The following is a 12388-nucleotide window of genomic DNA, read 5'->3' as shown; positions in this document are numbered from 1 at the left end:
GCAGCAGGAACTCGGTTTTAGACTCATTTAGTTTAAGCTTGTTCTCTGCCATCCAGGACATCATCAGGGCAGCTTTCAATTCTATTGATGATCTGGGCTAGTGACGCAGTATCAGAGAAGCTGAAGGCATGCCAGACCTGGGTATCATCAGCATAAAAATGGCCGTCCACGAGGTGACCCTCGACAACCTCCGCCAGTGGATAAGTGTAGCATGAGAAAAGCAAAGGGCCGAGAACGCTGCCCTGCGGTACGCCATACTTCAGATCATGGATATCAGACAGGCTGGTACCGACTTTAACCCTCAACTCACGGCCTCTTAAGTAAGATTCCAACCATGAAAGTGCATTGCCCTGGACACCAAAAACATCTTTCAGACGCGAGATCATGATTTCGTGGTCAATGGTATCAAAGGCGGCAGATAAGTCCAAGAGAACCATGGCACAACCCTCCTTTTTGTTAAAGCTCTGAAGGACAATGTTAGTGATAGATAGCAGGGCAGTCTCCACACTGTGGTCGGAGCGGTAAGCCGACTGATGCGGATTATACATTTTACTAGCCGCAAGATGGCTGTGGAGCCTGACTGCTACCACACGTTCCAGAAGCTTTGAAAAATATGAGAGGTTGGAGACAGGCCGGTAGTTCTTGAACTCGGACTCATCTGCCCCTTGCTTCTTCAAAGTGGGTGTAATCACAGCTAGCTTCATAGTGTCCGAGAATTCACCAGTAGACAAGGAACAGTTGATCAGTTCAACTAAAGATGGTAAGATGTTAGGCAAAACCTCCTTGAGGAGTTGACCTGGAATAGGATCCAGCATGGATGTTTTAACTGGTGTAGACCGAATGATCCCCTCCAGCTCAGTTGCAGTAGTTGGCTTAAAGTCCGACAGAATCACACTAGATTTCCTTGTTGTTTGTACTGACAGTTCTTGTACCTGTACACAGTTGTCTAGCTGTTGGCGTATTGTCACTATTTTATTGTCAAAAAAGTTTGCGAATCTGTTTGCTCGATCTATGTCCATGCGCCGACTGAAGAATGGGATGGCCCATTGGAGTTACGGGTAAGATCAACGAAGGCGTTAAAGAGCTCACGGTGGGAGTTGCATTTGTCGGACAGTTTGGTCGCATAGAAGCAGTCGGAATGTGTTGCTGAAACGAACTGAGGACGTCCTGCGAGAATTCTTTCGAATCGACACTTTTTATATTCCTTGTGACAATCTTTGGAGGCCTAAGCGTATTGCCTTTTACCCGCCTATCAGGCAGTTCAAATGTGACAAGGTAGTGATCTGAGAGACACATGTTTGACACTTGTAAGTTGAATGCTGATTGAGGAGTAACAGAACAGTCCATCTATCGCTCCAATAAGGGTGCAGCATTCTTTGAGACAGCTACCGCGTCAAGGATGTGACCCTTCTTTTGCGTAGGAGCGTTGACTATCTGTACCAGCCCGACCGATTCAAAAATGTCATTTAGCCGTTTGACGTTTATGTCCTCGACTTTATCAAGGTGAATGTTCAGATCCCCAGCAACCACCATCGTCGATGCCGACATGGATGTGTCTGAAAGATGATCGTACAGTTCATCGAGAAATGATGGGATGGATTTGGCAGGTGGACGATATACCAAGACAAGTCGCACATGACCGCTGGCTGAACGCAAGGTGTATTTTTGGTACTCATACCATACTGAATCAAAGCTTTTGCAACTGTCAGTGTATGTGTCCCTGTGAATAATTGCCACCCCTCCACCTCGAGTACTGTCCCTTGGTTTGTGGATGATACTGAAACCATCAGGTACCAGGTCATAAAATGTAGTGCCATTTCCAGCTTCTTTAAGCCAAGACTCCGTTATCAATAGAATGTCCAGACCCCTGTCAATGACCAGTTCGCAAATTTCAGTTGCTTTGTTGCAAACAGACCTTGCATTGAAAAGTCTCAACAAGAGAGGTGATTGTTCAGTGACAGTCTTTGTTGTGTCAACTTTGACATGGTTTGCACAATCAATGCCATTTCTTTGGAAATGTTGAGTGCCTGAACGTCGAGTAATCCATGTTATAATCCCTCTGATCATGTTGACTCCAGCCCTTGTACCTCGATGTACAGGCTTGGGTTTATTGGATGTGGTCAATGTCTTGAAACTGAGTGGAGGGTGAAATAGAGGCCTTTGATCAAAGCACCCTAGTCTGTTTTCAAGCAGTTCGTCCCTAGTATAGGTAATCATGATGAAGCCAAGTAATCCAGTGAACACAGTGTATAATGCACAGGCCCAGGGTCTCATAATTCTTGGTCAGAGTTGGAAAATGAAAACCTCCTATGAAATCTCACAGACTACGTCAAATGTCACACAAGTAATCCAAAGACAGTGTGCATGAACTCATATATCCACAGTGCGAGAATTGTTTCCAGACTCACGTTAAAACTTGGTGAAATTTAGAAAGATTGAGGAGCTCCCAAATGTGGTGGCAGCCATGAAAGGCGCTCTCTTCAGTTCCGGAGGAGGGAGCGATACGACGATGCCGCTGTTTGAATGGAATACAGTCGGACAATTCAATACGGTGCTTGACAAGACCAGTTTTTCCAAGGTCCAGATTGGACAGGGAAAAAATGTCGTCATAGCGACCGAAAAGACCCTCAATCTTTGAGATATCACTGCTTGGCAAGTGAGACAGATCAATGGCATCAAGCACCTTCTGCTGATGAGCAGAGGAAATCGAATGATTAAGACGATCGGACATCAGATTCATAGAATACAGATTAGAAGAGTTGGGTAATACCGACTCAGAAAACGAAGAATATGAAGAAGACGAGGGTGGAGAAATACCAGATGACAAACCATCCGTACTTTTGATAGTGTCTGCCTGAGACAGTCGGCAAAAAACAGAACGAGAAGGTAGAGTGACAGATTTCTTCCCAGGATTGTAAACACATACTGCGACTCTCTCCTTCCGCCGCCCACTCTTACGTACTAGACTAGGAACAACAATAACGTCCCCAGGAAGCGAAACCCCTGGGATAATTTCTGCTACAGAATGACCAAAAGAGGTACCATGACAAATCCCATGAACAGTTACTTTCGAATCAGGACCAATCACAACCGACTTTGTTGTCTGAACTTGGCCTATAAATGGTTCAACCACCGACACCAGAGAAGAAAAAGCTTACTGCCATTGCTTTGGCATTGCACCATGAGATTGGAAACGAAACAACAAATTCCTTCCCACCAGAACTGGCACCCTAAGGTTATACTTGGTATTGGGAACAAAAAGCACGGGGACGTGAAGTTCCTCATCTGAGAATGGACATGTAACGGAAACTTCAATATACCCAAAGTACGGTAGCGGACTACCATTAGCACTTGTAACATGAAGGAGATCAGAAATAGGATAAAGAGGCAATCGAGAGGAGAAATGTTGCTGATAGCACTGTTCAGAGATCGTACTAACCATAGAGCCCGTATCTAATAGACAAGACAGAATCTTCCCCTCCAACTTCATAAAAGACTCGTTAGCCCTTCCAACTAACCCCTTTGGAAGTACATTGGAGGAAACCTGCTTAGAGCTAGAAGAAGGACGAACCTTGGGAGGTTCAGGAGGAGGAGAGCGATGGCGAACCAGACTAGAAATAGAATCACGAGTGTGAGGCAGGCTGCAGTGCTCTTTGGGACAACACGATTGGCTCGTCAGTGTATGTCCCCCAACACTGGAGCCTGATCTTTTCCCGCAGTGGGACACTTGCGTTTGAAATGACCTTTCTATCCACAGCCAAAACAAACAACGTTTTGCTGACGCTTCAGCTTCTGGGCCTCAATGGCCACCAACTTCGTTTGCAAGTGCTGCACCTGATTGGTGAGTGACTTGACAGCGTCAGAATCAGGTACAGAAGAGACCGAGACCTGATTCACCGAAGCAGACAGAGTAGAAGCGACAGTCGTGGGTGGAGCAGAGAATTCCTGCTCCAAAACCCTAGCTTGGAGAAACAAAGAGTTATATGGCATCATTGAATCGTAAAAATGACGGAGACCGAGCCGAACCCTCTCATCCCTCAGCCCAGACCAGAATTTTAAAAACGATTTAAAAAACACACATATTTATGGGATTTTTTTGAGTTGTTCATTCGTTGTTCATTGATAAGGCTAAGAGATGTGAATATGAACAGAGGAAATGTATGGAAAAGGAGGGACAGGAACAAGCATGATAAGAAGAGATGTGAACACGATTAAAGAACGTGTAGAAGGCATGACGAGAACATGTGATAATAAGGGACATGTATGGAGAAGGAGGGGCGAGAACATGCATCACAAGACATGTGAACATGAATAGAGGACATGTATACATGTATGGAGAAGCAGGGGCGGGAATATGCATCACAAGACATGTGAACATGAATAGAGGACATGTATACATGTATGGAGAAGGAGGGACGAGAACATGCATCACAAGACATGTGAACATAAATAGAGGACATGTATACATGTATGGAGAAGCAGGGGCGGGAATATGCATCACAAGACATGTGAACATAAATAGAGGACATGTATACATGTATGGAGAAGGAGGGGCTAGAACATGCATCACAAGACATGTGAACATAAATAGAGGACATGTACACGTGTATGGAGAAGGAGGGGCGAGAACATGCATCACAAGACATGTGAACATCAATAGAGGACATGTATACATGTATGGAGAAGGAGGGGCGAGAACATGCATCACAAGACCTGTGAACATAAATAGAGGACATGTGCACATGCATGGAGAAGGAGGGGCGAGAACATGCATCACAAGACATGTGAACATAAATAGAGGACATGTATACATGTATGGAGAAGGAGGGGCGAGAACATGCATCACAAGACATGTGAACATAAATAGAGTACATGTATACATGTATGGAGAAGGAGGGGCGAGAACATGCATCACAAGACATGTGAACATAAATAGAGGACATGTACACATGTATGGAGAAGGAGGGACGGGAACATGTATCACAAGAAATGTGAACATAAATAGAGGACATGTATACGTGTATTGAGAAGGAGGGGCGAGAACATGCATCACAAGACATGTGATCATAAATAGAGGACATGTATACATGTATGGAGAAGGAGGGACGAGAACATGCATCACAAGACATGCGAATATAAATAGAGGACATATACACATGTATGGAGATGGAGGGGCGAGAACATGCATCACAAGACATGTGAACATAAATAGAGGACATGTACACATGTATTGAAAAGGAGGGACGGCAACATGCATCACAAGACATGTGAACATGAATAGAGGACATGTACACATGTTTGGAGAAGGAGGGGCGAGCACATGCATCACAAGACATGTGAACATAAATAGAGGACATGTACACATGTATGGAGAAGGTGGGGCGAGAACATGCATCACAAGACATGTGAACGTAAATAGAGGACATGTACACATGTATGGAGAAGGAGGGGCGAGAATATGCATCACAAGACATGTGAACATAAATAGAGGACATGTACACATGTATGGAGAAGGAGGGGCGAGAACATGCATCACAAGACATGTGAACGTAAATAGAGGACATGTATATATGTATGGAGAAGGAGGGACGGTAAATTGCATAAAATGATATGTGAACATGAATAGGTGATATATAGACAGGGTGGGGGAATCGGACAGGCGTAAAAAGTATGCGAACTTCAATGAAGGACATCACACCCAATGACTGGAGACTGACAACAGAACACATGATAGAATTTCCTATGTAACGCCGTGATCTGCGTATTGAAAAATTAAGAAATAAAAGTAAAATAAAGGAATATTACTCGGATTCTGAACTGGAGACAAATGGACGGGAAATGCAAGAAAATGAAGGAAGGGAATCATGAACCTCAATTACAGGTCCGAATGACGTGTCCATTATTGCGTTAGTCGCCAGTTGTGACTTAGTTGGACAGGAGATTCCTCAACATATTTTACACTCCGGGCGGCGAGTATTTTTTACAGGTCGGTTGGTACCATTATGTATCAATCCGCCAATCACAGCTCAGTAACTTCACCTGACGTCATCAAGAAAGAAAAGCACGTTTCCTAAGAACAAGATCGGTGCGAGTTCGAGTCTCGGCAGTACCTAAAAAAATAATCTTAAAGTGGACTTTTTTCATTTACTAAAATATTTTATTGATAATTTTTCTTTTCGAAAATCTCATCCTGGATAATCCAGAGTCAGTCGCATCCTCCTCCCCTCGCATTCTGATTCGGTGACAGAAAATGTCCTTACAGTTTCGTTACAGCAATGCCCATTGGCTAATCGTCCAGCCCCACGAATTCCCGCTATTGGTGGCGACCATAAGGAGACCAAATTAGGATGACGCGATGGGCTGCCTAGGGAGTCTAACATATTTGGACCCGCGTCGGTCCTCTCCATCCCTGGTCAAATAAAGACAATGAACAGATTTTAAAATCACAACATTTCGCTCTGTGAGGCAATTTATTGTTTGACAAATACATTGTTGATGACACAGACAGTTCATACATGTTTGTTATCCTCGCTATAGCACAGGTGGGATACATGGACCTGTAGACAGTAACTTGAGACCCTAATGTTATACAACACAGGCACTGTTCCTGTTTTGAGACAAGACCACCATTGAATATTCATAGGTTGGAGGTTCCAGACCTATCAATTAGACGCGAGTATGTTTTTAACTGTCAAGTGCATATTTGGAGAGGTATTGAAAAGATATTTGGTGTGGCAAGTGTACACAAATAAAGAAATTATTTGATGAAAAATTTAATTTTGAATTTTGCTAATTTGGCAATAGGGGCGTGTTTTGAGATTATTCTGCCAGTTGGCTGAAAAGAGTTGAAATATCAACGTCTGTCCAATTTGTCGATTATCAAAAAATGTCCGTGGTCAATTACCAGTTTACCTTTCTTCATTTACTTGCCCGACTGTCCGGAATATCATATCAAAATTTCAGATTCACAACCCCACGCAGTATTTGATGCGACGCGGTCAAACATTGACAATTTAACAGCTAAAAGGCTTAAAAAATCAATGGTGGTCTTGTCTCCGATTGTAGTTGCATGATAGAGAGATCACGCATCGTGCAGCCGCGAAGACCACCGGCACCACCATTTTGCTAGAACACGAACTCCTAAAGCAATTAGAACTCTTTAACAAAGAAGTCAATGCCAAAATCAATGGTGGTCTTGCAAGGGGTGGTCTTGTCTCTTTTCTCATAAGTTCGCCATTCGCCAGGAGTGTTACACTCCTGGCGAACTTTTAAGAAAACAGGAACAGTGAAAGCTGTGCAACTGTGCGAGCATCCTACTGATAAAAGGTAGGTAGTAAACTCCTATGAGGTCTATTTTGTCATCCTGATGGTCTCTCCCTCTCAGGGTTACTAGTGGTTGCCGGTCCATTACGTCCGGAGTTAAGTCGGCTGAGATCCGATAAGATCTGCCTGGAAACGCCGTAATCAACGATTGAACTAGAGAGGTGTTCGTAAATGGCTCCTTTGTAATCAGCACACAATACCAAAACGACATTATTCCACTCTCCTATGAATGTGTAGTTGTTGTTTGTAACCTCTTCATGAGATTAACAGACCACATCGTTACGCACTTCCGTCATCCTCCTCAGACTGCGCGCGACTGTTCAAACTGCTTTGGCTCGTAGAAAGTAGCCTTGAAGTCTTGTTTACATAAAAGTCATGGCAGATGTAAATCCTGAAAGAAAAGATTTGATAGAGACAAGGGTAAATGGCACCATTTCGTGCGGGGACGTTTCGAGCAAGTACCGGTCCGCGCGTTTGCCTATTCAAGCGTGAAAACAGGTCAGAGGCAATTCGAGCGTTGTAAATTATCTAGGATATCGATGATTTCGCTTTTCAAATCAGCTGGTAGGATATTCTCTCTGCCCATACAGCCACCATGTCCGTCATCGCAGGCCTGTGAATATACCAGAACTGGCAATCGATCAGCCCACAATCGATTGCTATAGTCCTGCATAACCACAAAAAAAGTAACATGGTTTCAGCGCATCGGCTGACTTTGGGATGCTCGATTGCCCTGATTCTGGTATCTTCTCGCGCCTGTGGTCTACTTTACAGGGGTCGCGTGACTTCAGTGTGGCAGACACGGGACGTGCCAGGTTCCGCCAGCCCCAGGGTTTAGTCTGAGGCTGATAAGCAACAATTATCAATAAATATGATAATACCTCATCTGAATGCCGACGAGCTATTTGTAGGTTGACCATATTTTTAATTTAGAGCAAAGTATCGTTATGTGAGTTGTGCAATTGGCAACGTACCAGCAGCTTCGTAGAATTTATCATTTTACAATGTAGAAATATCTGTATCATTCTTAAATTAATGCCAGTATTTTATACGCCAGTCAAAGGAATTGCACCATATCGTGACGTCATTTTGTTGTGATGGTAAACAGTGTAATTTTATAAAGTACTGGTCCTGATTTATAGTTTGTTAAGTAGGTCAACTGGTAAATCAAGGAATTGATGTGAAAAGCTGCTGTTTTTGACGCGCCAGTCCGTCACTGCCCTTACTCACATGATTAGTGTTAGAGTAATGCCTTCCAGCCCGGCACAAACAAGGAAGGCAAATCCAGGCATGAAGAAGATCGTGTGTTGGTAGATGATATTGATGAGGGGAGATACAGTCAGATAGCTCGCGACCTCGACACACGCACCGACTGCCAACACCGTACCTGAAGATGTTCAAGTAGTCAATATTTAGTTGAACTTGTGGATAGTGTTGACGAATGGGGTTTGTTACAGACTGCGTTATGAATTTAATTGGAATGACGCTTGCAATTGGTCAGTTTCACGTGGTTCAGTATTGCCAACAAATATAAGCAAGCTAAATGCCATATTTTTACTCAGGCAGGATATTCTAGTTCCATATTCTTTCCTTCTATGTTCTTTGACTTTGCACCAATCTTCTTAGACCCATTATTTATTTCACCCTTTCCATTCATGTTCCCTTCCCTCTTTCTATCAATGTTGACATTGAAACAATCGTCTGATACCAATGTAATCATTTCCCTCTTCTCCATACATGACTGTGCCCTTCCCTCTTCCTATTTGCATGTATGTTGACTTCGAAACAATCTAATACCCGCAGTGTATACGAGTAACCATCTCCCCTTATCCCAATTTCTATTCATATTAACCTTATGCACCTATAACCATTTCCCCTTCTCCATACATGTTCCCATCTCTCTTTCTATTCATGTTGACCTTATGCACACATAACCACCTCCCCTTCTCCATACATGTATCCATCTCTCTTTCTATTCATGTTGACCTTATGCACCTATAATCATTTCCCCTTCTCCATACATGTTCCCATCTCTCTTTCTATTCATGTTGACCTTATGCACGCATAACCACCTCCCCTTCTCCATACATGTATCCATCTCTCTTTCTATTCATGTTGACCTTATGCACACATAACCACCTCCCCTTCTCCATACATATTTCCATCTCTCTTTCTATTCATGTTGACTTTATGTACGTATAACCATTTCCCCTTCTCCATACACGTTCCCTTCCCTCTTTCTTTTCATATTGACCTTATGTACGTATAACCATTTCCCCTTCTTCGTACATGTTCCCTTCCCTCTTTCTATTCACATTGACCTTATGCACCTAAAACCATTTCCCCTTCTCCATGTTAACTTCTCTCTTTCTGATTGTGTTGAACTTATGCACACATAACCATTTCCCCTTCTCCATACATGTTCCCTTCTCTTCCCTTTTTCTATTACATTCCAGGCAGCATTCAATCATGGACTTCTATACTACGCTACAAGTCCATGATTCAATCAAGTATCTTACCTTGTTCATCGGATTTCAGCAGACATGAAATTGTTGATCTGATCAGCGAAGGAGGCAATGCCATTAACAGCGAAACAATGGACACTGAAATGAAATAAACAGTTGGCTCACAGGAAAACACTATGACTATTCTTCCATTTTTTTCTACCAGAACGCCATCTCGTGTAAACTCTTGCTCGATACGGAGTAGTGTATCCCTGCGTCTTCTTCTTCTTCTTTCCGCCACGTTGCGACCTAGGTCGTCATCAGTGCGATCATTTGGCTCCATCTTAATCGGTTGGTCGCCAGCACCCGCAGGTCTCTATCCACGCCGATCGTCCTTGCGTCGCGCTCGGCCGCTTCAATCCACCTCATCCGGTGTTTCGCATCCGTCATACTCGGATCCCATTCCATCACTGCTCTTGGTGGTCTGGTTGGTTCCATTCGGCATACATGGCCAAACCACCTCAGTTTTCTCTTTTGCAGGAGCAGGGAAAGAGGTGGTTGTCCAATCCTGGCTAGAATAACTGTATTCCTGGTCCGGTTGAACCACAGAACCAACAGGATCCTTAGGAGGCATCGGGAATCGAAGGCGAAGCCCTGCTAAAAGATCAAAGCAAGTTACTGTTGACTTGCATTTTGTTTTAACGTTTTCCCCTCATAATCCACTCCAGAAGTGATTGCTCTAAACAATATATTATTTCTTTTTTCATATTGTCGAATTACAGAAAACTCGATCTCATTTCTTTTGCTTCAAGAATATCTTTCATCTGCCAAGATCACAAAATAAAAATACTTTTTAGCCTGCAGCTTATTGTGATTTTATGAGTGCAAAATTTTTTTTTTTTCTCCGATAAAGCGAGATGACCTCGAGAAAAGGGATGAGATTTCAAGGAAATATTACCTCGATCCTAGCACAACCGAGGCAAGCCCTCGGGAAAAGTGGTGCTGATTGTCCAGGGTGCAAATGAAAGATATTTTTGTTCGGAGCTAAAGAAGTCATCAGTTGTAATCTAAATTCCAATCGTTCATATTTTATCGAATTTTAAATGTTTCTTAATTCGACAAAATATGGAGGAATAGACATCATTTTCACCAGTGCATGTATTTCTGCTCCCTAAATACATCACTTTGGGGTGTATTTTTATTAGCGTCAAGACAATTTTGGCACATGCCACAGCATATACAAGGGCACACTAAGGATAGCATAGACACAAGATAAAACAAAAACGTAGTTACCAAGATACATGAAAATGTCGTCCACTGCCCAGGCATTCACCAAGCATCCTCCAATCGCGGATAGACATCCCAGTGCGGTTATCACAATATCCGAGATGGGGAGCTGCTTTAGAAGTTTCAGACTGACCAGTCCTGCAACTTGACCACTTAAACCACTAAGAGCTCCGTAAATACCAATCAATACGGGTCCCCAACACAGAGGCGCGTTCAATACATAGAGTATCTGCAGACTATTACCTCCCAGTGGCACTTCATAAAAGAAGAACATGGCCGACAAAAGGATCACTTTGACATTTCGTCTGTTTTCGCTGTTTTTGAAGACGCCTTTTATTCGTTTTAGAGTTTTCTTCAATGACTTATCTTTGTTCTTATCACGTGTGATAGTCTCTTGAACAAAAATAAAAATAAAGGCCAGATTTACAAGTTGGATGCATCCGAATGTCAGAGTGGTGATCGTGTAACCATGACCTTTGATGAAGTATCCGGTGGCCATTTTGGAAGCAGCAAAGGCAACACACTTGCATGCTATCAAGATGGTGATCCTGAAACCGCGTCGTTGTTTTGGTGGAATCGGCGCCTTAGCTGGAAGGAGTGGCTCCGACTCCATGCTGGAGTAGGTCTAGCTACAGCACCGCAGATATGTCATTGCTACAAGTATATACTCTAACTATCTGTCACTCACCGGTGAATAGACGCTCTTGAATCTGCATCCACAATCATTTGATTGCGGAGCAGAACCAACAAGGAAGTTAATTATGAATTTTGCGCCTATCATTATTTGCATTTACGACACAGTGATTACTATAGTCCATTCCACGAAAATATGACGCGGCACGCAAAAAGCCCAAAAAGGCTAATAAAAGTTGTCCGCAGCATTTCATTTCTATGGTTCGTTCTCGGTCTTTGGTCCGATTCTTGCAAGTATCTTTTGAAACTGCAGACTTTGGAGTTTCAGATTATACAATAACATTGTGTTCAACTGCGGCATTTTCTGCGTGAAATCACAATTCTGAAATCAGAATGCCATTTTCTCGTGAAATAAATTATAAGTTTGTGATGAGTTGGGAGTCAAATCATTCTCGGATCATTTTCAAACGTCTATTTAGAACTAGGCATGCTAGGCATCAATTAGACAAAAAATGTGTAACATATTTTTGATTGGCCACTTTGATCTAATAGTATAGAAATGCAATTATTTATTTTACACTGATTAATGACATTCCACAGATTTTTCCGATTGAGACAAGACCACCATTGAATATTCATAGGTTGGAGGTTCCAGACCTATCAATTAAACGCGAGTATGTTTTTAACTGTCAAGTGCATAC

The 12388-nt window shown here is 42.9% G+C and overlaps 1 protein-coding gene across 1 annotated transcript; it reads right to left on the bottom strand.

Moving 5' to 3' along the window:
• Positions 1-6527: 6527 nt before the first annotated feature.
• LOC135484641 (lysosomal proton-coupled steroid conjugate and bile acid symporter SLC46A3-like) lies at positions 6528-11667 on the bottom strand. The gene is made up of 4 exons (XM_064766275.1): positions 11061-11667; positions 9843-9926; positions 8554-8710; positions 6528-7714 (listed from the first exon to the last, which is right to left on the bottom strand). The coding sequence occupies exons 1-4, from the start codon at positions 11665-11667 to the stop codon at positions 7603-7605; spliced, it is 960 nt and encodes a 319-aa protein (XP_064622345.1). The 3' UTR covers positions 6528-7602.
• Between the last annotated feature and the right edge of the window lie 721 nt (positions 11668-12388).

The sequence above is a fragment of the Lineus longissimus genome, chromosome 3 (assembly GCF_910592395.1).
Source record: "Lineus longissimus chromosome 3, tnLinLong1.2, whole genome shotgun sequence".
Lineage (NCBI taxonomy): Eukaryota > Metazoa > Nemertea > Pilidiophora > Heteronemertea > Lineidae > Lineus > Lineus longissimus.
Note: the sequence above shows the minus strand (reverse complement) of the source record. Positions and strands in the feature narration are given on the sequence as shown.